This window comes from Heptranchias perlo, chromosome 1, assembly GCF_035084215.1.
Source record: "Heptranchias perlo isolate sHepPer1 chromosome 1, sHepPer1.hap1, whole genome shotgun sequence".
Classification (NCBI taxonomy): Eukaryota; Metazoa; Chordata; class Chondrichthyes; order Hexanchiformes; family Hexanchidae; genus Heptranchias; species Heptranchias perlo.
Window position 1 is genome coordinate 121,088,817 of NC_090325.1, and position 27,356 is coordinate 121,116,172.

At 42.0% G+C, this 27,356-nt stretch overlaps 1 protein-coding gene and 1 long non-coding RNA gene across 4 annotated transcripts in view; one reads left to right on the plus strand and one right to left on the minus strand.

The window, feature by feature from the left end:
- fras1 (Fraser extracellular matrix complex subunit 1) overlaps window positions 1–27,356 on the minus strand; it is a 451,223-nt gene that overhangs the window by 32,796 nt on the left and 391,071 nt on the right. For all 3 annotated transcript variants that reach the window (XM_067990719.1, XM_067990709.1, XM_067990729.1), the window contains 10 exons: window positions 26,911–27,079; window positions 23,944–24,190; window positions 21,576–21,920; window positions 21,081–21,241; window positions 19,902–20,049; window positions 18,598–18,803; window positions 14,699–14,855; window positions 12,253–12,453; window positions 7,324–7,511; window positions 4,887–5,162 (listed from right to left, as the gene is read on the minus strand). In XM_067990719.1, coding sequence (XP_067846820.1) covers window positions 4,887–5,162; window positions 7,324–7,511; window positions 12,253–12,453; window positions 14,699–14,855; window positions 18,598–18,803; window positions 19,902–20,049; window positions 21,081–21,241; window positions 21,576–21,920; window positions 23,944–24,190; window positions 26,911–27,079 — 2,098 coding nt within the window. The remainder of the gene's footprint in view (window positions 1–4,886; window positions 5,163–7,323; window positions 7,512–12,252; window positions 12,454–14,698; window positions 14,856–18,597; window positions 18,804–19,901; window positions 20,050–21,080; window positions 21,242–21,575; window positions 21,921–23,943; window positions 24,191–26,910; window positions 27,080–27,356) is intronic.
- Window positions 15,689–22,501, plus strand: LOC137325539 (uncharacterized). The gene is made up of 3 exons (XR_010963890.1): window positions 15,689–15,767; window positions 19,256–19,416; window positions 21,511–22,501. It is a non-coding gene; the product is annotated as an uncharacterized lncRNA (long non-coding RNA).

Consider the following 27,356-nt stretch of genomic DNA (forward strand, 5'->3'; position numbering starts at 1 on the left):
CTAATGCCGCAATGCAAGTATCTAACACTGCCCTTTTGGCATGGAGGGGGTTTAAAGCCTTGGTCTGCCCAGCGCAACAGATTATTATCCTTGACCACCGTGCCACTGATTTTGCTAGTGTTTTTCCAAGCAGAGTGCTTGTTGTATATTTTTTTCTTAAAATAATTAGCAAATTATTTTTCACATGATCGCTTCAGTTGGATATCCGAATTATCTGACAGAAACCTTCCTTCCAAAATATGGCATAAGGAATTTTGCTTTGAAGCGAGAAGACATAAATGAAAATAATTAAAAAATACAGGCATTTGAATGCATTCATCTGACGATTCTTCATGTCGAATGTTATGGCTAGAATAATTCAATAAATACCCAGGATTGATATATAAAATCAATGTTGGATTTTTTTGGCAGATTAACTGTCATATTTGATAAAGTTCACTTAATGTAAATAAATGACCCTTCCAAAAACTATTGTGTGTGTGTGTGTGTGTGTGTGTGTGTAAAAAACACACAACTTTTAGCTTGAGACAATAAGAGTATCCTAAAATGTGACAGATTGGGTGACTTTGATAGATCCATGAAAATCAGAGCAATTGAATTTTGTAGCGAAATCTGTTTTGTAGATGTAATAATAAATTAAAATATTTACATTTGAAATATTTATCACAATGGCTTAACCCACTGGAAAATATTGCCCAAATATATAGCAAGAACATTAATGGTAGTGATGCAGTGCAGATACAATAAAAATTCCCAACCCAAAATTTGTTTGCTTTTGTCACTGTCATTCCTTTGAGAAGTTTTAATCAGGTTCAGCTCCTGAAGCAGCCTGCTTTATAAAATCTATTTTTAGGAAAGTCAGGAATGAGAGAAGACCATTCGGCTCATCAAAGTTTATCTCTCTAGTACATTAACTCTCCCACTGCCAGGCAATGTGGTGGTTTTGGAGCAGCCATACTGGCCATTAGCAAAATTAATGTGATATCTGCTGTAGAGGGAACTTTTTGCAAAGCAGTCTTTTGTATGAACCTGGAATAATTATTTTATTTTCATATGAGTAGATTCTGGTAGCTCAGTTGATTGAACACTGAACAGGAGGCTGGTAGGCCCTGAGTTTGAACTCTGGCAAGTTTCACTCAGCTTTTCATGCTTCCGGGGTGACAAAATGAGTACCATGTTTTATTATGTGGGGGCGGGGGGGGGGTGGAGTAGGAGACTGGCAGTATTGTGAAATGTCTGAAACATCTGTCTTCAGACACACCTACCTGGCTTTGGCAAAAGAAATTGAGATCAGCACCTTCAAAGGTTACCATGTGGCAGCAATGAGAAAAATCTCTCTCATTTTTCATATAGATATAATTGGTGGCACAAATGACATGATTTGTGTTTTATGTTTACAAGAACCCTTGATGCTGAGCGGGATGAAGCTGCCCAGTTTTCTCCAGTAGGGTCCAACATTTTGAAAGGGCTCAGTTGCAGAATTTTAATTGCAACCTATACAACTTGCATTTATAGAGCACCACTTACATAGCAGAACATCACAAGTTGCTTCAGAGACAGGGGTCAGACCTGAGCAGGAGTTAGAGGATGTGGCCAAGGAGATATGTTTTAAAGAGGAATACTTACGAGGATCCCATTCAAAATGCTGCACAATTGAACCATGGGGATGGAGACTGGTCTGCTACTTTATTTTTAAATGTACTGCAATGTCAGCAATAAGGACCACTGGTTGAACTTTGTATTTTTTGAAAAAGGTAGGACCAACACCAATTCAAGTGCAGTAAAAAATAGTTCCAGGCTGTAGAACGAAGACAGTTCAGAATGCATGTTAAAAGAGTTGTATAAATGTATTTGTGGCTCACGTTTACACCCAGCCGCAGGAAGTACATCAGTGTGATGGGGAGGGAATAATCATGAGTGTCAAATGGCCAGTTATTTGCGTAGTCTCATAACAGCCCCAAATTTAGTGGAGAAATACACGGCCCAATGTACTTACCGATACAGACCTAGAAGGTTACGCTTTTGATCCCCAGTCTGTGCTGAGTTAACCAACGCCAAACCTCCTCTGGGCTTCCTCCTGCTGTGAACCCATGCCTATCTCTAGTTTCTCTCCTATCTTCCCTCATGCTCTCTCCAAGCTCATCCTGCCCATGAGACCCACATCCTGCTCCCTTGTAATCATTTCCCCTAAACTCATGACCACCCAACTTCCCTTCCTGGTCCTCGTGCTAGCTGACATTGTAAATGGTTCCCTCTTCTCGGGCACTGTCCCTCTCCCTTTCAAACAGCCGGAATCACCCCCCTCCTCAAAAAACCTACACTCAACCCCTTGCAAACTATTGCCCTATCTCCAACCTCCCTATCTTGTCCAAAGTCCTTGAACAAGTTATCACTTCTGTGCCCATCTTTCCTGCAACTCCATGTTTGAATCTTTCCACCTCTGCACAGCACTGAAACAACCCTAATCAAAGTCAAAATTACATCTTCCATGATGGTCCATTCTCCCTCCATGTCCTCCTCGATCTCTTTGAAGCCTTTGACATGGCCAACCACACCATCCTCCTCTGACGTCTCTCCGTCATTATCTGGTTCGGTGGGATTTCCCTTGCTCATTTCCACTATTATCAATCAAATCGTTGCCAAAGCATCTCCAGCAATGGATTCTCTTCCCGTCCCTCTAGAGTTCCCCAAAGATCTATCCTTGGCTTCCTCCTCTTCCTCATCTATATGCTGCCATTTAGTGACATCATCCAAATACATGAAGTTAGCTTCCACATGTATAGTGAAGATAACCAGCTCTATCCCTCCACTGCCTCTCTCGACACTGTTGTCAGATTGCTTGGGCAACATCTAGTCTTGGATGAACTACAATTTCCTCTAGTTAAACTTTAGGAAGACCAAAGCGATTATCTTTGGCCCCCACCACAAACTCCGTACCCTTGCCACTGATTCCATCGCCCTTGGTTACTGTATCAGGTTGAGGCAGGATGTTCGCAACCTCGGTGTCCTATTCCACGCCAAGCTGAGTTTCCGACCCCATGTCCTCACCATTACCAAGACTGCCTACTTCCATCTCCGTAACATCTCCCGCCTCTGTCCCTACGTCAGCCCATCTGCTGCTGAAACCCTCCTTCATGCCTTTGTCCAACTCCAATGCTCTCCTGGCCAGCCTCCCATGCTCCACCCTCTATAAACTTCAGCTCGTCCAAAATTCTGCTGCTCATATCCTATCCTGCAGAACGTCCTGCTCACCCATCACTCCTGTGCTCACTCATCTACATCGGCTCCCGGTCCCCAACACCTTCAATTTAAAATTCTCATCCTCGTGCTCAAATCTCTTCATGGCCCTACCCCACCTCAAGTCTGTAACCTCTTCCAGCATTACAACCCTCCCCACCCCCAAGAACTCTCTGTACCTCTGATCTAAGTCTTGTGCATCCCCCTCCCTTTGCCACACCATTGGTGGCTGTGCCTTCAGCCTTCTAGTTCCTTGTCAGCCTTGGCTCAGTGGTAGCACTCTCTCCTCTTGAGTCAGAAGATTATGAATTCAAGCCCCACTCCAGAGACTTGAGCATAAATATTCTAGGCTGACAGTGCATACTGAGAGAATGCTGCACCATCAGAGCTGCTGTCTTATGAATGAGACATTAAACCTTCTGTGAAGCACCTTGAGATGTATTTTTCTACGTTAAAAGTGCTATATAAATGAAAGTTGTTTTTGTTTTTAGTTTTTAAATGTTACTGCGCCATCTGATGGAACAAGTAAGGAGAGCAGGCATTACCAGTACAGTATTACTTATTGACTTCAATGGACTGGGGGCCGAACTGAATTATAATTTAGGTTTTCATATATAATTTGCAACTTTTTTAGCTGCAACTACAATATTCCAAATAAATGTAAAATTTTACTGAATTTGAATTCAAAGCCTGCAATTCCAAACAAAAATCATTGGTGATAACTTTTGATTGGTTTAAGACCTTTTTATTAATAAGGTGGAAACAGGGTATCAGTGGATTCCAAACACTCACTGTCTACCTTCATGCATAGAGTATGGTCACTTGGGTGAGGAATCGGAGGGCACTCATGTTTCTTTATCCCAGTACGAATTAGTGCTTTCAGGGCAAGAGGAAAGAAAAGTGGGGAAAAAAGCAAAAAAGGTAAACCTGTAACCTCCACCACCGAGAAGGACAAAGGCAGAGGTACATGGGAACACCATCGCCTCCAAGTTCCCCTCCAAGTCACACACCATCTTAACTTGGACATATATCCTTCATCGACGCTAGGTTAAAATCCTGGAACTCCCTACCTAACAGAATTGTGGGATCACCTTCACGACACGGAATGCAACAGCTCAAGAAGGCCCACCACCAGCTTCTCAGGGCAATTAGGGATGGGCTATAAATACCAATCTTGCCAGTGACACCCACATCCAGAGAATGAATACACATTAAAAAAAACAGTACTGGAAGCAGTCTATGAGTTTTTTAAAAAAGCACATTTAAAACACTGTATGTTTGCTTGAAGGCAAGAGAAATACCAGCTGGTGAACCTCACAAATCTTTCATGAAATAATAAGTAATGATGGTGACACTTTAGTACTGATCCTAACTTTTAGGAACAGGAGTAGACCATAAGTTTGAACAAGCCTGTCCCTTTTTAGTTAATCTCAATCTCATTATATTCTTCAATCTTTTCACTCTCTAAAAATGTATTTAATTGCCTTTTTTTATAATATCCATTTCAATCACTTTCAATTTTGTTTATGCTGTGGTGTAAATACAATTTTGCACTGCTCAAAGGACAATAAAATTGAGCCTCCTTGTTATTTGTCTGGGCTTGTAGCAGTCATGAGTTTTCTGGTAGTTGTATTGTTTTCTATACTTACCATATGGTTGATGCTGGTGAAAGGGGTGTTATCTGTTACAGTCTCAAAGGGAGATCTGGCTCCACTTGTATCTGTGGGTGTGGCCACCTCCCAGCTGAAGCGAACAGTAGACTGGTTAATTCCTGCCTCGTCACAGCGTTCTTTCATAACAGAGTACTTAGGGAAATGAGTATCACATGGTGTCACACACACCAGTGGGTAGCCAGGGGATGGGGTCTTTTTGGATCCTTCCTTTGTCACCTCTTCAACGTGATCATAGTCAACTAAAGACACAACCTAAAGCAATAGAGACAATAAGAAAGGTTTAAGATCAACCCAGATGTACTTCTGTGTTTGCATTTAAATATCCTAATGTTATACTTTACAGAATACTTGCATTGGGCCATCCTACTGCTAAACTGGTATGCTATGTGCCCACCTTACCCACAAAAAACGGGCGCAACGCATTCTGATTTCTACCCCCATGTCTGCTTAGACTTTCCCTCTGAACATTTGTAAACTTGATGATTTGCATATTCTGAGTTGGTCCTGGCATAAAGTTAACCAACCTTGAGGTTAAGTTTCAACCGGACATAATGGCCCTGAAAATCTAAAAGTATCACTGCACCACAATAACAATGTGGAGCAGGACTTCTGCCCACTGGCAAGAATCAGATGTGCAACTGTGCCATTTGCGGTAGAAGTGGTGGACGCCTGTTTATTGTCGTGGGTTGGAAAGTTGCTGTGGACCCCTGCTGTAGCGTCGGACAGAGATGTTGTCGGTTGATGCCCAATCCCTCTGTGCTGTTCAAAAACCAGCCTTTTGAAGGTTTGTGGACCCCACTTCCACCAGGAGCAGGTCCTGGCATGCTTTCTACACCTGCTTCTTGCAGGCATACACAGCGTTGGGAACAAAGAATGCAGAACCTGTGTGCATTCCAGCAGATGACATCATCCAGCCAGTCTTGCCTCTTTCAGTGACAGCCGCTCGGGAGGGAGCGGATGCAACTTTTGCCCCCACTTCTGGTGGAAAAACTGATGGATGCCAAAAGAATCAGAGACCCAGCAGAACCGAGTCCTGCTTCAACATCTGACCTTCCATCCGCTCCAAGTGCAATGTCATGGCGCTGAAATAGACGTGGATTTTCAGGGGCAATGGCTCTTGTAAACTTGGTTTGTGCATGTGTACCCAGGAGAGTACATTTTCTGATCTGGTGCAATTTATTCCTGAATAGTTAGAAACAAATGCAAATCTCACCTGAATTGAAGTGGGCTTTTTGCACCCAATTTTCCAAAATCAGCTTATCATAATTAAGCACAGCTCTGGGGCAGATTTGGATATGTCCAGGGAGCACAACGGTGGTGGGAGCAGAAAATCACATGTCGGTAATGTTTAAAGGGATGTGGACAATTAAAGAGAAATGTCAGAAAAGGGGAGGGGAAGAGAAGCCTTTTAGCCTTAGCAAAGGCCCGAAACATATTTCAATCTATTGGTTCCCTTTGCTGAGGTTGAAGGGGGAGAGTGCTAAGAAGTGACTGACAAAAATGAAATGACAGGAAACCCAATGTGAAGGCACGAGTTGACGAGTCGACAGTTGAGTGATGGTGCAGCCTATCAACCAATGGAGCTGGTGCTGCATGAGGTGGTTGCAAGGAGGATGGCTCTTTGTACCATTTCATGGCACCATCCCCATGGGTCAGCACTGCAGCATGCAATTAATCATCCACATACAGTGCCTGTGCCATCGGGTCTGCTCTCACAGTCTCCTTTGGTAACAGGAGCCTGGGGAACATAGAACATCTCCGGTGCAGCTTCACCCGCCTGACATCACACCATTAATCCTCTTTCTTTCTCCAAAAAGACCAGATGGGGAAATTTCAATTTGGAACATATTGGTGGCAGCAATGACGCTAGTGGAAAACTAAAGCTGCAGCAGAACAATTGGCATAAAGGCTCATAAGAATATGACATTTCCATATACTTACCATTAGCTGTCAATCCTCTGTGCCCACTCCACTGGGCTGTAATTATGAATCGACATCCTGCATACCTGATATTGGGGGTTCACATGCAGTACCTTCCCACCCATATTTTAATATTTAAATAAAGCTCCTGCCTGTTTTAGGCGGACACTTACTGCTGCTTCAGGTTTCAGCAGTCGGAAATTTGTGAGTGACGTAAAGTGGCCGCAGATGCGGAGCAAAGGATTTCCGCCCACTTCTCTGATCAGGTTAGCCCGGTTTGCACATAAAAATCAAGCAAATCTGATCAGAAAATACCCTCCACGCTGTCTGACATACAACAATGTAGTGACGTACAAACATACAAAAGTACAGATGCTGTCATGCTCTGCTAAGAATCGGAAATGTAGATGAGACAGATTATCCGATAGAACCTGGACTAAATCCACAGGACTCAGTAGGAACAGAACAGTTGACGAGTGACATGCCCACTTACAATAGGTGGTGCTGGCAAAATTAGACTTCCTGCTGCCTCCTGGTCAAGAATGGTAACTGTGGCCATGGTGATGTCACCAAGTATCGCCTCAACTGGGTCATCTGGTCCCAGCACCAGAGAAAAAGATTCGTGCCACTCTCTATCTTCATTGGACAAGATTTCCACTTTAAATAGAATATGGTCAATGCCTGTGGTAAAAAGAAACCAACAATGGTAATGAGGCCACTGTGCCTACTTTCGTGTTCTGAGGCAAAAGCAATAACTTCGACATAAAGGCAGGAACCATTTTTGGCCACTAAAAAATTATTAAATAATATAATAAACAAGATCGATTGATGATTTTTCCTCATGACATCCCCCTGTAATTTCCTTCCCTCCTCTCCAAAAAGCACCAAGCCCTCCAACGGTACCAGCTATCCTCCAATAACTCATCTAAACACTCATTTTTCATGTGTGACCCTAAGCATTGAGTGTTGGTTAGTGGTAGCACTCTTGGTTCTGGGTCAGAAGGTTGTGGGTTCTGGTCCCACTCCAGAGACTTGAGCACATAGTCCAGGCTGACACTCCTGTGCAGTACTGAGGGAGTGCTGCACTGTCGTAGGTGCCGTCTTTTGGATGAGATGTTAAACCGAGGCCCCATATGTCCTCTCAGATAGACATAAAAGATCCCATGGCACTATGTGAAGAACAGCAAGGGAGTTCTCCCGGTGTCCTGGCTAATATTTATCATAGAATGGTTACAACACGGAAGGAGGCCATTCGACCCATCAAGGCCATGCTGGCTCTCTGCAAGAGCAATCCAGCTAGTCCCACTCTCCTGCCCTATCCCTGTAGCCCTGCAAATTTTTTCCCTTTAAGTACTTATCTAATTCCCTTTTGAAAGCCATGATTGAATCTGCCTCCACCACCCCCTCAGGCAGTGCACTCCAGATCATAACCACTCGCTGTGTAAAAAAGTTTTTTCTCATGTCAAATTTGTTTCTTTTGCCAATCACCTTAATTCTATGTCTTCTGGTTCTTGACAGTTCCACCAATGGGAACAGTTTCTCTCTATCTACTCTGTCTAGACCCTTCATGATTTTGAATACATCTATCAAATCTCCTTTCAACCTTCTCTGCTCTAAAGAGAACAACCCCAGCTTCTCCAGTCTATGTACGTAACTGAAGTCCCTCATCCCTGGAACCATTCTAGTAAATCTCTTCTGCACCTTTTCTAAGGCCTTCACATCCTTGCCAAAGTGTGGTGCCCAGAACTGGACACAATAACCAGTGTTTTATAAAGGTTCATCATAACTCCCTTGCTTTTCTACTCTATGCCTCTATTTATAAAGCCCGGGATCTCGTATGCTTTTTTAACCGCTTTCTCAAGCTGCCCTGCCACCTTCAACTATTTGTGCACATATACCCCCAGGTCTCTCTGTTCCTGCACCCCTTTTAGAATTGTACCCTTTAGTTTATATTGCCTCTCCTCGTTCTTCCTACCAAAATGTATCACTTCACACTTTTCTGAGTTAAATTTCATCTGCCATGTGTCCGCCCATTCCACCAGCCTGTCTATGTCCTCTTGAAGTCTACAACTATCCTCCTCACTGTTCACTACCCTTCCAAGTTCTGTGTCATCTGCAAATTTTCAAATTGTGCCTTGTACGCCCAAGTCCAAGTCATTAATATATATCAAGAAAAGCAATGGTCCTAGTACTGACCCCTGGGGAACACCACTGTATACCTCTCTCCAGTCAGAAAAACAACTGTTCACCACTACTCTGTTTCCTGTTACTTAGCTAATTTGGGATGCATGCTGCCACTGCCCCTTTTATTCCACGGGCTTCAACTTTGATGACAAACCTATTATGCGGCACTTCATCAAACGCCTTTTGGAAGTCCATATACACCACATCATCCGCATTGCCCTCATCGACCCTCTCTGTTACCTCATCAAAACACTCAATCAAGTTAGTTAAACACGATTTGCCTTTAACAAATCCGTGCTGGCTTAATTAATCCACACTTGTCCAAGTGACTGTTAATTTTGTCCCAGATTATCATTTCTAAAAGTTTCCCCACCACCGAGGTTAAACTGACTGGCCTGTAGTTGCTGGATTTATCCTTACACCCTTTTTTGAACAAGGGTGTAACATTTGCAATTCTCCAGTCCTCTGGCACCACCCCTGTATCTAAGGAGGATTGGAAGATTATGGCCAGTACCTCCGCAATTTCCACCCTTGCTTCCCTCCGCAACCTAGGATGCATCCCATCTGGACCAGGTGACTGATCTATTTCAAGTACAGCTAGCCTTTCTAGTACATCCTCTTTATTAATTTTTAGCCCATCCAGTATCTCAACTACCTCCTCTTTTACTGTGACTTTGGTAAAGATGGATGCAAAGTACTCATTTAGTACCTCAGCTATGCTCTCTGCCTCCAAGCGTAGATCTCATTTTTGGTCCCTAATCAGTCCCCCACCCCCCACCCCTCTCGTTTACTGTTTACATGCCCATAGAAGGCTTTTGGATTCCCTTTTATGTTGGCTGCCAGTCTATTCTCATACTCTCTCTTTGCCCCTTACTTCCTTTCTCGCTTCCCCAGATCCAGCAATGCCTCCATCCTCGTTGGGCTGGAAACGTACTGGTCAAGAAAATTCTCCTGAACACACTTCAAAAATTCCTCCCTCTCTTTGGAGTTCTTTGAGGATGTAGCTAGTATAATAGATAAGGGGGAACCAGTGGATGTGGTGTATTTGGATTTTCAGAAGGCTTCCGATAACGTCCCACACAGGAGGTTGGTGAACAAAGTTAGAGCACATGGAATTGGGGGAAATATACTGGCATGGATTGAGAATTGGTTAACAGACAGAAAACAGAGTGAAGGAATAAACGGGTCTTTTTCAGGTTGGCAGACTGTGACTAGTGAGGTACCGCAGGGATTGGTGCTTGGGCCCCAGCTATTCACAATCTATATCAATGATTTGGATGAGCGGACCAAATGTAATATTTCCAAGTTTGCTGATAACGCAAAACTAGGTGGGAATGTGAGTTGTGAGTAGGATGCAAAGAGGCTTCAAGGGTATATAGACAGGCTAAGTGAGTGGGCAAGAACATGACAGATGGACTATAATGTGGAAAAATGTGACGTTATCCACTTTGGTAGGAAAAACAGAAATGCAGTGTATTTTTTTAAATGGTGAGAGATTGGGAAATATTGATGTTCAAAGGGGCCTTGGTGTCCTTGTACATGAGTCACTGAAAGCTAACATGCAGGTGCAGCAAGCAATTAGCAAGGCAAATGGTATGTTGGCCTTTATTACAAGAGGATTTGAGTACAGGAGTAAAGATGTCTTACTGCAATTATATAGGGCCTTGGTGAGACCGCACCTGGAATATTGTGTACAATTTTGGTCTCCTTACCTAAGAAAAGATATACTTGCCATAGAGGGAGTGCAACAAAGGTTCATGAGACTGATTCCTGAGATGGCAAGATTGTTGTATGAGGAGAGATTGAGTAGACTAGGCCTGTATTCTCTAGAGTTTAGAAGAATGAGAGGTGATCTCATTGAAACATAAATAATTCTCACAGGGCTCAACAGGGTAGATGCAGGGAGGATGTTTCCCCTGGCTGGGGAGTCTAGAACCAGGGGTTACAGTCTCAGAATAAGGGGTAGGCCATTTAGGACTGAGATGAGGAGAAATTTCTTCACTCAAAGGATGGTGAATCTTTGGAATTCTCTACTCCAGAGGGCTGTGGAGGCTCAGTCATTGAGTACATTCAAAACAGAGATCAATAGATTTCTAGATATTAAAGGCATCAAGGGATATGGGGATAATGCAGGAAAATGGCATTGAGGTAGAAGATCAGCCATGATCTTGTTGAATGGCGGAGCAGGCTCGAGGGGCTGGATGGCCTACTCCTGCTCCTATTTCTTATGTTCTCTTTGCCCCTTAGACTATTACTATCCCAGTCTATATTAGGATAGTTGAAGTCCCCCATTATACTACTCTATGATTTTTGCACATCTTTGTAATGTCCCTGCAAATTTGCTCCTCTATATCCTTCCCACTAGTTCGTGGCCTATAGAATACCCCCAGTAGTGTAATGGCACCTCCATTGTTTCTTAACTCTAACCAAATAGATTCTGTCCTTAACCCTATGGGACATTCTCTCTCCAGAACTGCAATATTCTCCTTAATCAATACTGCCACCCACCCACCTACTTTCTTTCCTTCCCTATCTTTTCTGAACACATTGTATCCAGGAATATTTAGTACCCAATCCTGCCCTTTTTTGAGCCAGGTCTCCGTTATCGCCACAACATCATATTCCAATATGGAATTGCACCTGCAGTTTGCCAATCTTGTTTACTACGCTTTGTGCGTTTCCACACATGCACTGTAAACCTATCTTAGACCTGCTTGTAGACTCTCTTAATCCCTCAACCGACACCTAAAACAGATGATCTAGTTATTTATTTCATTGCTGCTTGTTGCATTCTGATAGATTTATTTCTAAACAACTTCAAAACTAATATAAGATTGTATTTTCTTGTACCACTTTCTAAATAAGTTAGTTCACATTTTGTTGTTTTCTTGCTGTTCTTTACCTGATTTATGGGCATTAATTTTTATTGCTTTATTTGGTAGCTGATGTTTAGTGTCCTCGATTTGCTCTACTATGCTGGGCAATGCGGTATGTGGGAAATTGAACAATCTATCTGAACTCGGTGATCTTCTCTATATCTGCAGTATCTGAGTGTTGTCACACAGCTCCAAAGTTCACACTTCTAATTTGAGAAGTTGTGTGCACTTCAGTTTTTTTTAGAACAGATAAACTGATTGACAGAATGCAACCAAATGACCAGTTCACCCAATTAGTGTAACCCTGACACTGAAGGCACATTCTGATTTCAAATCATTTAGAATGTTTTAACATTACTCACCGGGATTAAATTTAAGGACCCTGCTCTTGGGGTTGTAGTCTATGCCTGACTGGGCTGATCCATCCCGAGTGCTGCAGCGAACTTTCGAAGTCCTGTTTTGGTCACCCTTCCTGATCACTTTGACATTCAGTATAGCGATGCCATCGGGGCCTGGGGGCTCATGCACCTGGTATGTTGCCTCCTCAAATTCAATTGTTGGGGCTTGAACATTGTCAGAAAACAGCAAAATAAACAGTGCATTAGAATAGAATTCAAGTCAAATACAGATTAATGCAAATTATATACTGCAAGTTAGAACAGCCTGTAAAAGAACAGACCAGTCAACATCAAGGGAAAAAGAGAGAAAACAGGGAACTACGGGCCAGTTAGCCTGACATCGGTCGTCGGGAAAATGCTGGAATCCATTATTAAGGAAGTGGTAACAGGGCATTTAGAAAATCATAATATGATTAGGTAGAGTCAACATGGTTTTATGAAAGGGAAATCATGTTTGACAAATTTATTAGAGTTTTTTGAGGATGTAACTAGCAGGGTAGATAAAGGGGAACCAGTGGATGTAATATATTTAGATTTTCAAAAGGCATTCAATAAGGTGCCGCATAAAAGGTTGTTACACAAGGTAAGGGCTCATGGGGTTGGGGGTAATATATTAGCATGGATAGAAGATTGGTGAAAGGACAGAAAACAAAGAGTAGGGATAAACGGTCATTCTCGGGTTAGCAGGCTGTAACTAGTGGGGTGCTGCAAGGATCTTAGATGAAGGAACCGAGTGTAACGTATCCAAGTTTTCTGACGATACAAAGCAAGGTGGACCCGAAGAGTCTGCAAAGGGATATAGACAGGCTAAGTGAATGGGCAAGAAGGTGGCAGATGGAGTATAATGTGGGGAAATATGAGGTTATTCACTTTGGTAGGAAGAATAGAAAAACAGAACATATTTTAAATGGTGAGAAACTATTAAATGTTGGAGTTCAGAGAGACTTGGGTGTCCTCGTATAAGAAATACAAAAAGTTAGTATGCAGGTACAGAAGGCAATTAGGAAAGCAAATGGCATGTTGGCCTTTATTGCGAGGGGGTTGGAGTACAAGAGTAAGGAAGTCTTACCACAGTTGTACAGGGCTTTAGTGAGACCACACCTGAAGTACTGTGTACAGTTTTGATCTCTTTATCTAAGGAAGGATATACTTGGAGGCGATGCAACAAAGGTTCACTAGATTAATTCCTGGGATGAGAGGGTTGTCCTATGAAGAGAGGTTGAGTAGAATGGGCCTATACTCTCTGGAGTTTAAAAGAATGGGAGATGATGTCATTGAAACATATGAGATTATGAGGATGCTTGACAGGGTAGATGCTGAGAGATTGTTTCCCCTGGCTAGAGAGTCTAGAACTAGGGGGCATGGTCACAGGATAAGGGGTCAGCCATTCAAGACTGAGATGAGGAGGAATTTCTTCAGGCAGAGGGTTGTGAGTCTTTGGAATTCTCTACCCCAGAGGGCTGTGGATGCTGAGTCATTGAATATATTCAAGGCTGAGATGGATAGATTTTTTGACTCTAGGGGAATCAAGGGATATGAGGATCGGGTGGGAAAGTGGAGTTGAGGTTGAAGATCAGCCTGATTGAATGGCGGAGCAGGCTCGAGAGGCCATATGGTTTACTCCTGCACCTATTTCTTATGTTCTTATGTTCTCCCATTTAGACTGCACCTGGTAGTACAGTAGTACTGCAATGATTTTCTTTCAAATTGCAGAATTGTAGAACCCTTTCAGATCATATCTGTCGTAAACAAGCCTGTTCCCTAATTAATGTTTTAGTGATCCATAGTTTATGTTAGAATTAGAACTTTGCTAGCTGGTTTTCACATTGAATATTCTACCAATTATTATTGAAGCAATCAAACCATCTTGCACACATTGAACCATTGTGAGAATATGAAGGTCCTAATTGTGGACTCTTTACTGCCTTGTTTACACCCAAAAATGGAGCAGTAGCAGTAGGGAAATGGAACGGGATTTAGTACTGCTCTAAATATTAGAATACAATTCTACAATGGCCAAAGTACAACACAGCAGTGGTTGTACAAAGCCTTTACAACGCAATGGCCAGACTACACTTGAAATACTGCATTTAGTTCTTGCCAGCACACCACAAAAAGGAAATTGCTGCATGGGAGAGGGTGCAGAGAAGAGTTAAAATAACCCAGGCCTCATATTGATGCCGTTGGGACGGGGTTTGACGATTGCCCCGCCCCCTACCTGCCTGAAGTTTGTTTCCAGTTTAAATCCTCCCTCCCCCTCCACAAACAGTGTTTTACTGAGAAACAATATACCATTATATACTCCTGTATATAATGTAATCTATAAATTATTAGTAGCTATAATGATAAGGCACAATCTACAGCTGTTTAAAAGCTGAAAAAAAGATTTTTGGGCAACAAAGTAGCTTACCATCTTCATCATTCGAGATAGTTATAGTGGCTACATCATTTTTTCCAACTTTGGCTCCACTCCAGTGATTGCCCAAGGGGTTGCCAAGGTGGAGTTGGAACTTTTCCTCTGGCTCAAAGACCGTATCATCATTTATCAACACTGTACAGTTCTTCACCTGTTTTTTTCAAAGGTAAATATTAGACAACAAAAAAAAATACTTGCCCTTTAAGTTGAGAGTGTTATTTCTGGTGTACTGTTTAGTCTGAAGTAGTCTCAGTAGAATGGGCCTATACATTGAGTAGATTGGGCTTATACACTCTGGAGTTTAGACGAATGAGAGGTGATCTCATTGAAACATACAAGATTCTGAGGGAGCCTGACAGGGTAGATGCTGAGGGGATGTTTCCCCTGGCTGGAGAGTCTAGAACTAGGGCGCATAGTCTCAGGATAAGGTGTCGGCCATTTAGGACTGAGATGAGGAGAAATTTCTTCACTCAGAAGGTTGTGAATCTTTGGAATTCTCTACCCCAGAGGGCTGTGGATGCTCAGTCGTTGATTATATTCAAGACTGAGATTGATAGATTTTTGGAATCTAGGGGAATCAAGGGATACAGAGATCGGGCGGGAAAGTGGCGTTGAGGTCGAAGATCAGCCATGATCGTACTGAAAGGCAAAGCAGGCTCAAGGGCCATGTGACCTACTCCTGCTCCTATTTCTTATGTTCTTATGTCTGGAGTTTAGAAGAAAGGATTGCAGGCTGATTTTTCAGTCACATTAGTTGTCAAAATTATTAGGCTGTAAATGCAACTCTATAATTGACTACAACAGTGTCATTCTGTGATTCACGTTTACAAATGCATCCCAATGGTATTTTTAACAGTTTTTTTCAATATTTAGCTGAAGTATGGAAAGCTAATGGGGTAAGCATGTCTGGGCCTGATGGCCTTTAGGTAGATAACATAACATAACAGTAACTGATTTGAATGTTTTGCAAGTCTCTCCTGTTTAGATCTGCTGTAGCATGTTTCCAGCTTGAAGAAAAGATGAGAATCAACAGAGAATGAAGGATACCTTGGCGTGATTACAAGTCAGTGACCTAATCAGGAGAAGTTCAGCATCTAAACATCATTGATATCCTCAGATTAGATTACTGCTTTAAAATCACTCCCATGATTTGTTTTTTAATGTGTGACCTGTGTGAATTTCAATTTGATGTAGGGGTTCAGTTTCTGTGGTGACAGTGCTGTCAGTCTGTTGTCAGCTGTCGAGGTGCTCCATTGTCAGTTTTAGGGTTTTCACGTTAGGTATTGCCTTGGGTTCAGCAACACTGGCCATTCCCGTAAATGAACCTCGGAGCCCCAGCGATTCAGAATGCACATTTCTGCCCAATATCTAATTATACGACCCAGGAATCACAAGAGAGAACCCTTACTCCATACACTGGAAACTGGAACGTGACACAGACCACCACGTGAATTCTCTTTCCTTTACAAAAGGTGAGTGAATAACAACCCCAGCAAGACAAACCACAATAGCTGATTTAGATAAAGTGCATGAATGGGTAGTGTATTGGTTCAAAAGTGAGAACATATAATCTTGGAAGTAGGGAAATATGAGAACAATAAAAATAGAACTTCCTTTCTGTATAAACATAGGCTCTAATACCTTCTCTAGCTTAACCTTTGAAACTAAGAAGGTTCAGATTTTACAATAGTCAGCTTTTTCATCCTGGGTGCACAAATCACAGACACTCATGGGGTGGTGGGGGGAGTTTTAATTGGTTTTGGACGGTCGGACTGATCAAGGTCAACCCCCCCCCACCCCAGCATCATCAATTTGAGGCCCACGCTATTTTAACTCTCAGGATTCATTTATATCCCGCCGGCCAGCTGCCCACCTAGAACGGGTGTAAAGAACGAGCTGGCTGGCAGGCGAAGATCGGGCGGCCTTGCTGGCTCTCAGGTAAGTTGCGTGGGTGGAGACTTTTAGCAGAGTCTCGAGCGGGTCGGTGGGGGGTGCAGCAGAAACCCAGACTTTCCAGGTGGGGCCCGGAGGAGTATTCCTATACCTCCCACCCCCAAAAAGAGAAGTTTAAAACATATCTTTTAGGGCCTCTGCTTCTTCCCCAAGTGGTTTTACAGACAGCGGTTAAATGCCATTTAAAAAAGGGCCAGTTAAAGCAGCGTTGGGCAGGACTGGGGCGCTAAGTTTAACAGCGCAGCCACCCCATTCCTACCAGATGGGGTGGGTTAAAATCACCCTATGTGACAGAGAGACACACTCTGCCTCTTAAGACAGTCAGTTGGGTCCATGCCCACTGACATATTAATGACAGAGCTCTCGACCAGGCTTTGCCCGTAGAACTGTGGGCAGATGATTTAATTAACCTAGAATTGCTATTCCCCAATATTGATGTTGTCCCTCAACCAACATCACTAAAATCTGTTTAATGGCCAGGACACCGGGAGAACTTCCCTGCTCTCCTTCGAAATGGAGCCATGGGATCTTTTACGTCCACCTGGTGATTGAGAAGGCAGATGGGGCCTCGGTTTATCATCTCATCCTAAAGACAACACCTCCTAAAGACAGATAGTGCAGCACTCCCTCAGTGCTGCACTGGAGTGTCAGCCTAGATTATGTGCTCAAGTCTCTGGAGTGACCTTCTAACTCAGAAGCAAAAGTGCTACCACTGAGCCACGGCTAACAGGGAGTGCAACTTTGTTGCAGGTGCTGTCATTTGGATGAGATACTAAACCAAGGCCCTGCTTGACTGTTCATGTGGACATAAGAGATCCTATGGCACTATTTGAAGAAGAACAAGGAGCTTTGCTGTCCGGTTTCGGGCCTGAAATTGCTGCTGTGCATAGGATGCGTGCCCCAGCTGGGAGGCCTAAGGCCAGCTCAGTCCAAAATTGGGCCTTGGGCCTCATTAATATTATTTGGGTGAGCTGACAGCACCTGTCACATCTCCACAAGCAGCTCACCCATTTTAAGAAAATGAATACGGTAAGTCCCAGGAAGAGGGGGTGGTGGGGGAGTGGAGAGTTAATTGGGGGGGGGGGAGAGGGCGGTGGGAGTGATCAGGATATCGTGGAATTGGGGGAGCACGCCTGCTACTCCTGGCTGCACTGTACCATTTCTTTTTAAAAACCTACTGCCGCTGAAGAATCCTGAGCGGAGCAGGTCCAGCATCTGTTCCACTGATCACTATCCAATTTCAATAAGGAGGCCTAAAGCATGCATTAGGACCCTTACATATGTAAATGAGGGGCCTAATACCTGTGTTAGGCGACCACTAGGGATGCCTGAAAAATGCCCCACCCCAATAACAGGTGGCACAACTTTCAGGCGCGGGACGTTGGTCCCCAAAATTGGCCCTTGTTGTGTCTGTTTTGTACCCATAAAACAGACGCAACAAAGTCCGATCTAACCCATTATCTGGTCATTTATCTCACTGTTGTTTGTGGGACCTTGCTGTGCGAAAACTGGCCGCTATATTTGCCCACTTAACAACTATGACTACACTTCAAAAGCAATTCATTGACTGTGAAGTGCTTTGGGACATCCTGAGGATGTGAAAGCTGCTGGTTATATAAATGCAAGTTCTTTCTTTCTTGACATTAGTGCTGTTCTAAAAGAGTAGAATAAACATTTAGATAGAAATAAGAGTTTAAAAACTCTCAGATAGCAAATGTACCATAAAAAAACACATTGATTTTACATTTCTTTGACCTCACTATGCCAACACTGTCACCCTTTTTAAGAACTTAGGCTGCTTTAAATTGTTCCCCACGTTGAGCTGCCTCGCTGAAGGGCAGTATGGCATCATTAATATAAAGTTCACACTTCTCTCCAATCTGAAGGAAATGACAAGAAAGCAGATAATAAATGTCTGGACTAGTTAAAGAGAGGATTACCTTTTCTCCCTTCAGGAATGTAATGCGTGAATCATCTGAATTCCTTCTTTCTTCAAAGTCTTCCATCAACTCTGCAGTCAGCTGTCGAGTATAGCACCTGACAGAGGACTCGTAGCTGAGATCACCAGTTCGGATAATGGGAACGTGTATTTCATCTTCCTTTTCCTTCACTGTGTAGACATCCTTACCAAACTGCATGCTAGGGACTGAAACATCGACAAAATCCTCTTTTAATTATTAGAATAATAAAGTGATTCTATCTAATTTGAGTTTTATCAAGCATAACCTCTTCTATACTTTTTTACTACACAATTTATACACTGCAGCTGAAATCTTAATTCAGTGCACAGAATGGCAGCTGTGATTTTGTATGTTAATACACCCTTTTATTCGAATGACAGATCCACCCCATAAATGTTACCTAGTATCTTCTCTCCGCAGATGCTGACTGACCTGCTGCGTGTTTCCAGCATTTTCTGTTTTTGTTCCAATTTTCCAGAAGCAGCAGTTTTTTTTTTGCTTTATGTTAATACACCCTTCACCTCATTATAGTGTGCCAACCGATAACAGCACATACACCAAGTTTATATGACTTGGGAGTAGGAGGCCACCTATCCGGATTGTCATAACAACATTTTCACGTTTGTGCTTTCCCCAGAACCTACTAAGCAAAAGCCAAACTCCTCCAACCCGTGGAGGATACAGAAGGAAGAATGACTGCTGTTTTCTACCCTCCTGAAGAAATCGGGATGAATAAAAATGAGAGAGGGAGAGAGAGCGAGAGAAAATAAAGAAATGACTGCACATACAAAAGCACAGGTTGTTGCTGTTTTTCCTTTACTGGTTCATTAAGACATCCAAATATAAATAGGCTTGTTTAAAAAACCAGCAGGTATAGACAGGTTAAATGGACCCTGTGTGTTTCCATAACAAATGAAGCATTTGATCATAATGAAATACTCAAGCATCAATTTAACAGAAATGCAAAATATGTCACACCACATTCACTGGTGATGTCAGAAATTCCCAATGGCAATGTTCCTTTCACTATTTAGTTAGAAATAGCGAGTATGCAGGTATCTTCCTTTACTGCATTTAAGATGAAGAAATTGGACTATTGCATAATCTGGCAGCAACTTATCATGCACTTAACCATTAGGAAATGAAAACTGGACAAGATATTATTCATACCAGACATCCATTCAAACTCAGTTGACTTTCTTGCAAGAGTACAAGGTTTGATTACTAGATTTGTCAGAGATGTGTTTCAGACTTTCTGCTAAACTGTTACTAAAGCAACCTACCGTCCTGATAGGTGTCATTGATAGCAATGGTAGCTTGGTAGGGTTTAGTTAGCTCTGCTCCTTGTGCTGAGCTCAGGAATATAATGAAAGTTTCATTCCCTTCAATGATTGGATTCTGTACGTCATCGAGAATAGTTAAAGTGCAGGTCTGTAAGGATGAAAAGAGTAGGGTTTTTGAGTAACCTCAGTCATCAGATGGCTCTATTGATATGAATATATTACGTTGGGGGTGGGGAAAGCTACTGCAGACTAATAGCTGACCCTGTTAAAGAAAACACATTTTTATCCACTTCATTTTTGATAATTCTGTCTTTTTCTAGATAAGCAATGGTGATCTTGGTAAAACAAATCTGCATTTTCCAGCATTTGTAAAGATCCGATCAGTTCTGTCAAATCATTGATCTGAAAGTGTGTAATAAATCTTAAGGTTTCTCATTTTGTTTCTACTGGAGCTTGAGGTTGAAGGAACCTGTAATATTATTAAGAAATATGATTTCCCAGATACTTCATATGCTGTGAGTTGAAGCTTCGATAACCAGCACATATTTTTTCTTTTCTTTCGTTCTCCTCTTTGAGTGTCACAGTGGCATATGCCAGCCCATGACTAACAGGACAGGCTTCCAGGTTTCAGTCAATGGCCCTTTTTAGAAGATGCATACTGGAAGCCCACGTTGAGCCATTTTCCAATGTTCTCTTCCTCCCTGTAGGAAAATACCCATGCTTCACACTTCTCCCTTCTGTACTAAAATTCCTATGCTCCACCTATTTTCTGCCCTCTGCAAGAAAATGCCTGCATTCCACAGGAGGAATGTTATGAGTCTGTGCTGCTGGTGGAGAGCCTCAAACCTTGGCAACGCATATCAGAAATTTGGGCCTGTGCTGCCCATGGTTTTCTAACCATTAATTCCAACCATTAATGCTCACTGACTGCATGGACTCATAAAATTATCCATCGTGTCTTTTCCCCTAAATGCTTGTGCTCCATTTTCCCCTCCCTGTAAGGCATGGCTGAGGTTGTGAACTTAATGTGTGGGAGAATCATAGGTGTAAACTCATTTCCAGATTTATTCTCATTTCTTTCCCCATGAACAATATATTGTCACCATACGTTCAATCAATGCCTTGCTTTAAACACAGCTCTGTGCACACTGATATTAATTTTGATGCCAAGTAGTTTACCTCTTCTGTTTTGCCAGGTGCAAAGTCAATCTTCTTAGAACTGGGGATATAGTCAATGCCTGGAGTTGCAGAAGGAGGATCTGAAGGGTGGGTAGCACACCACACTGAAGTGGGGGTGGACAAATCACTGCCATGTCTGATGACTGGTATTTCAATGGTGCCTACAAATAAATACATCTCATTATTACAATATGCCCCAACCCGGTGAGAAACTACAGCTTCTGCACTACTTCTGAAATACAGGATTTTATAAATTTAGATCTTTAAATTTCAATCACATTCACACATTACATCACATTAAGGCTGACACAAAGGCCAGTCCCATTTACTTGTTCAATATTTTACCCAATGTCTTTGCTTTACCAAAATAAGCAGCAAAATAATACAGAAAATATTTTTAAAATTCATCATATTTTCTTTAACTTTACAGTTTTTGATGCTGCAATCAGAGAGGTTAGCTGATTGATGATAACTATGGAGTAATCATGTACCTACCTGCATCTTCACTAACAGTGAAAGAAGAGTTTCCAAGAAATACCAGTGAGGCATCATTGGGTCCATTTATCATCACTTTGGCAACTACAACTTCCCCGATCCGTGCATTGTCAGACGCATCAGCCAGAGTGATCTCAAAGTCCTCCTCCTCCTCATACTCACTGTCATCAATCAGCTTGACATCGCATGTCGACATGCTTACACCAGGGCCAAAAACTACACGATTCTCATTCGTCATTCCCCTGGATTTGAAATCTGAACCGGACTCCAAGGCATGCAGGCTGCTGCCTTTGGCTGTTTTTGGTACAGTGTAACAGATGGCAGAGACTGTACTACTCGTGTCTCCTATGGAGTGACAATAGTTCAATGAGATGTATGAATATAGTTTTTTCAAATCACATCTGGGTCATGTAAAACCAGAGCTAGGAGCAATTGTTTCTGTGTTGTAATTTCTCTGTAATTCTATGCTCCATAACACCTCAGTATCTATGCTGCATTCATGATTCAGTCTAACAGTGACAAGAAAACAGCATCTATTTGTCACTTAGGAGAGCAGATAGAGCCCTGTTGAAGCATTAGTAAAGACTGGTTGCCACAGTGTTGCAAAACTCTTGGTATATTCATTCAGAGAGTTAATTTAGTATTTCATCTCTTCTCTCCATGGGTTGAAGTTTCTCTGTGCATTATTTTAACACACTATCTTACGGATTCACATCAAATTCTTTTGTGCATGACTTTAACAAAGTTGTTAACCCATTTATTTATTTAAATAGCACAAACTGAAATATGACACAAAAGCATTTACCAATGCATTAAAAAAAGCATACCAAGCAATTTGAAATACCCATGTGACTCTTGTTGTGACACTCTCTTTCATGACTACAAACCTCTGTTGTTCTTCACTATTAAAGAATTTCTACAAATGATGCTCCAACATGTAATTTTTTTTGTGGCAAATGTCCTACTAAAATTGGTTCCAAATGGGCATATTGCAAAAGTACTGGGTTGTAAAATACTGTCCAATCTTTAATTAAACGCATAAGACAGTATTTGACATCATGGCTTATGGATAATGTAACCATATTTGACTATTCTGGGAGGATCATCCTCAAAAAAGTAATCAGAAGTAATATGTCACCACGTAATCAGAGTAATTCTAATTAGTAAGAGTGAGACAGATTGCAAACCCATTTAAACACGTGAAGCTGCACTCATTTGTAAGACTATCGTATGTAAATCAAAATGGGTGATTAGTACTTGTGATGAGTGGTGTGCCAGGACTATCTGAATGGAGAAGAATATCAATGTTAGAACAGGAGCAAAAGCTCTTCTGATGGCTCAGTGGATAAATGAATTTCATGGTTTGGTACTAAACCTTAAGTCAAGAAGATTGCAGGTTCAGTTCTTTATTTTGCTGATTTCAGCATTGGCAGCAATAGGTGAAATGAATGGAAAATCTGTCTGGTTCTGTAAGCATTTGCGATCCTCCTCAGGCGATGCTTAATGCCCAGGTGGTAAAGATGATAAACTACCCCATGCTCAGTTAATGGGTGTACCTCTCTATCCTTTGCAAGCTGAGTGTAGGATATTGCAAATATTTTTGAATGAAATCTGTAGTACCATTTAGCAGTCTACAGAGCTGATTTTGAAGATACAGTGCCAGACTAATGATTTTGTTGATTGATATGCTGGGACTGATAAGTCAGAGAATAGGATAACTGGTGTTGATATCGTAACTACAGGTATGCAGTCAGATTTAGGAATGGCAGGAACTATCTTCCTTCCTTCCCCTACCCTTCACCCTTGCAAAATAAAACAAATACAGCAGAACCTCAGAGTTAAAGGCATTAGGATAAAAGGTTGCCTATAATTCTGAAATGATCGTAACTCTGAAGTATCGGTAAAAATATGAAAAACATTTTTGTAAAATGTAATTTCTGTAAAACATTCTGTGTGTTTTTTTAAATGTTCAAACTTACCAATGAAATAAAATATAGTACATTTTAGTGAGCACTAATATAAATTGGGTAAAAGTTTACGTGGAGTAAGAAATATATTTTCCGTTACACTAAACTATCCATAATTCTAAGGGCCCTAACTCTAAGAATGTGCTGTAGCATGGACCAGGACTATCAACCTAGTGTTGGCTTCAGAGCAACAATTACCTATTTATAGTTCACTGTACTGGTTGGAATTTAGGAGCAAGCTGAAAATTTGATCTGCTGTTGGAGGTGCAAGTTAATAGCATTTTACTACCGAACAGAGCACGAGATTTCTCCTTTTCTTTGAACTGTGCATCAAAAATGAAGTACACCTGTACCTCCCTTTAGTAAACATTATAGTACAAAGAAAAAAGGACAATGCAGACCTTTCCTTTCCACCGGAGCAAACAAGAATCCAGCACTTTCATTAACTCGATACACTTTCTTGTCAAACTGTAGCGTGGGCTCGTCCTCTGTGTCATTGATATTCACTTTGGCTCTGGTAATCTTTCCGAGTAAGGCATACGCGGGCATGCTCAACTCCACATTAAAGCTTTCAATGTTTTCAAACACCTGGTCATCATTTATAATAATAGTGCAAGCCTTAGTATCCTCTCTCTCATCAAATTGAACCTGTTGAAGAAGCATGCATATGAAGACAGTTTAATATCTTTAACACTGTACAAAAGAAATCCTGTTAATTGTTTCTCGTCAGTTCCCATGGCACTCTTACAATAAAATTTTACAACACCAAGACACGTTAACCTTTTCTTAAAATAAATTTCCCCCCAGTTTTCTTCCTCATACGTTGAAGGAGTTTACTCAAATTGGGTACAGTTCTAGAGGCTCCATGGATACAGTCTTCCAGTAACTTGCCCAAGACCATTCTTCATGTATAAGCCTAAACAGTGAGTGCCAGTAGGATATTCAGTCATAGGAGGCATCACATGAGGGCTGATCCTCTCCACACCGAATATCCAGACATGTGCATTTTCCAGCAGGAGTCAATGAATAGAAATAGCTGCAGAACTTTGCCTGATGTTTATTATTCTCAACTACTAACCTAGCTGAGATCAGTTAACTCAACACAGACTGGGACCTTCCTGATCTTTATGGCTCAGTCCCACACTTGATGGTGCATTTATGAACTAAGTCATCGGGATAGTAACCTTTTTAACATTCTTTTTGTAGAATGTCACCAACCAGTGCCACATACCAGCCTCTAACTGATAGGGCAGGCATCACCCTGCTCACATATCCCATCGATGACAGGTCACAAAAGGTTATAGGATGGAAATGCCATTAACAGTCAGTGCTTACTATCATCTTTGAATTAATACATACATAAGTACTCCAACTGTAGCATCACATACTACCTAGTCATATGTGATCACTTTTCTAGTGAAAAAACTGATAGTTTCTTGTTGTAAAAGATGAAAGTACAAAGCTTACAGAATATTACAATCATATTACTGAAATTGGGGACTAAGCAGTATCTCAGAATTACTTATAAGCCTAGAATTAATGCAGCTGGCCACCCCATTGAAGCGGTGTAAATTGGGCAGCAGATAATAGAAAATGGGCAGGAGTTCTATCTTCCTGCAACCCCACTTACTTTGCACTGGGATGTAGCTTTTGGGGTTGGTGACCAGCAGCATAGGAAAGTGGGTACATCATTTGACTATTAATTTTGGGGTAGAGTTATATTACATGCCAGTTCCCGTCATTCTGCTATGTCAGGTGTAAAACACGCCCATGTGAAATGGTTGCTAGGCAGTGGTAAGTATATGAAAAGTCATAGGAAGAACACAGAAATATTAAGGTTGGTATATTTCAGCTTCAACCTTTTCTCTTCATTTTTTTCCCTTGCTGGCATTAGGTTCTCATGAGTCTTTGTGCCAATCATGGCACCATTACTGATACCAGTGGGTTTCCAATAAGAATCCCCCTATCTGAGGAATTAGGAAGGAAATGGGGTCTTATGGAGTTCAGGTTGGATGAGAGGTGCTCTGTGCCTACCTGCCGATACCTGTACACCTGCATCTGTAGATATAGGTGAAGATACTTTGCTTTAGCACGCGATTAGTGCATATGGAAGCTCCGATTCCCAAAGGACGCTGGGACAGCAGACCCAAGGGCAGCTATAAGATATGTGAATGCTTGTCTAACTATATTGGTGGATGTTTCATCGGAAGCACCTCAATCGCCATATGTCATGCTTTCCGTGACACGTCATGAAAAAAGGCATCCTTGGGAGGTCAAGAGGGAGCACAAGCCTGAAACCTCACTGCTGGCTCGCAGTAATGCTGGCCTGTGGGGATGTTGACGTGGAGTGGCAGAATGGGGCAATCTCCACCCCTTGCAATCACCTCATGCAGCTTCAAATCCACTTCAGCAGCCATCAAACAAGGTTGGGTTCCAAGTTGCTCTGTCACTCCCCTGCAGACTCATGTCTACACCCTGTGTTTCCTCTAGCTTCAGTTTTGCCAGTCACTTCTTCATCACCTCCGAGATATTGGGTTGAGATATATTCTGAGCCTGTTCCTTCCGCTTAAATTTTACTTATGCACAATTTTCTGCTCCCGCCACCACGGTATTCCTTGCACCTATCCAAATCTGCACCTGAAGCTATGCAAATAAGGTGACCTTAGTAAATTGGGTGCAAATAGCACACTTCTATTTGATTGGGGGTAATTTTAACTTTCAGCGGTGGCATACAACTGGTGATATCGGATTGGTCGTCCATTATACACCAGGCTCGATTTTCCTTTACATTGAAATCAATGGGAAGGGAAATTGGGTGTGTGTATAATGAATGAATCGCCTGCTTCACACTACCAGCAACAGTTAAAATTACCCCCAATCTACCTATCGAGGTTGCAAGATTAACCTATGGCTGCTTGGTAGAATTTTTGCTTTCTTAGGGGTATATTTACCACTATTTACGAATTTTAGCAAAAGAATAGATGCGTTCCCCAGATATATTCATGTCTACTTTTTCCCTAAAATTTGTGATTGCAAGGAATTTTGTGGAAACTGCTCCTGCTCCACTGCCATAAACAGGATTTCTGCCTCACTTCCGGTGAGGTTACGATGGCAGAGTGGGAGCAGCTTTGAGGAAATTCCCAGCCAATCTTCCCTTTAAATTCCCCTGATGCACAATTTTCTGCATCCACCACTTGTGTACACCTGGCACCCATCCAATTCTGCACCAGATTAGCTGTCAATGTAAAATACACATTTAAAAATATTTAAAGTAACAGGTTCAGACAAGTAACAGTCAGATATTATTTCATCCCTAACTGATTCTGTTAACACCTAATACATCCCAAACATAAAAATCTTGCACATACCTGCCCTGCGTACTCCACATAATCCTGTTGGCCCAGCTTTGAGCCAGCTCCAGAAGTAGAAGTCGCTGACCCCTGTTCAGTACGACACAGTACAATGGCATACTGATTGAGGTTCCCAGTCCTCTTCACCGTGACACTCACAGAGCCTGCCTTTTCACTCACATTGTAACTGCAAACAGGATAGTGGCTGAGATCAGATTCTTTTTTTAAAAAACTGTTGTTGAGAATTTTTAATTGCATAAGGACAAAGAACAATCAAAAATACAATGCTACAAACAGACATGAAGGTGAGAACCAGAAATTTAATAATGAAGAGACTAACAACTGATATTTCTTCAGCAGTTTATATAAAGGGGAGTGTTGATGTGCGAAAACGGGATTTTCGCCAAAGTTACGACGGCGGAGTGGGAGGAGCCAAGAGAACATTCCTGGCGAATGCAACAATA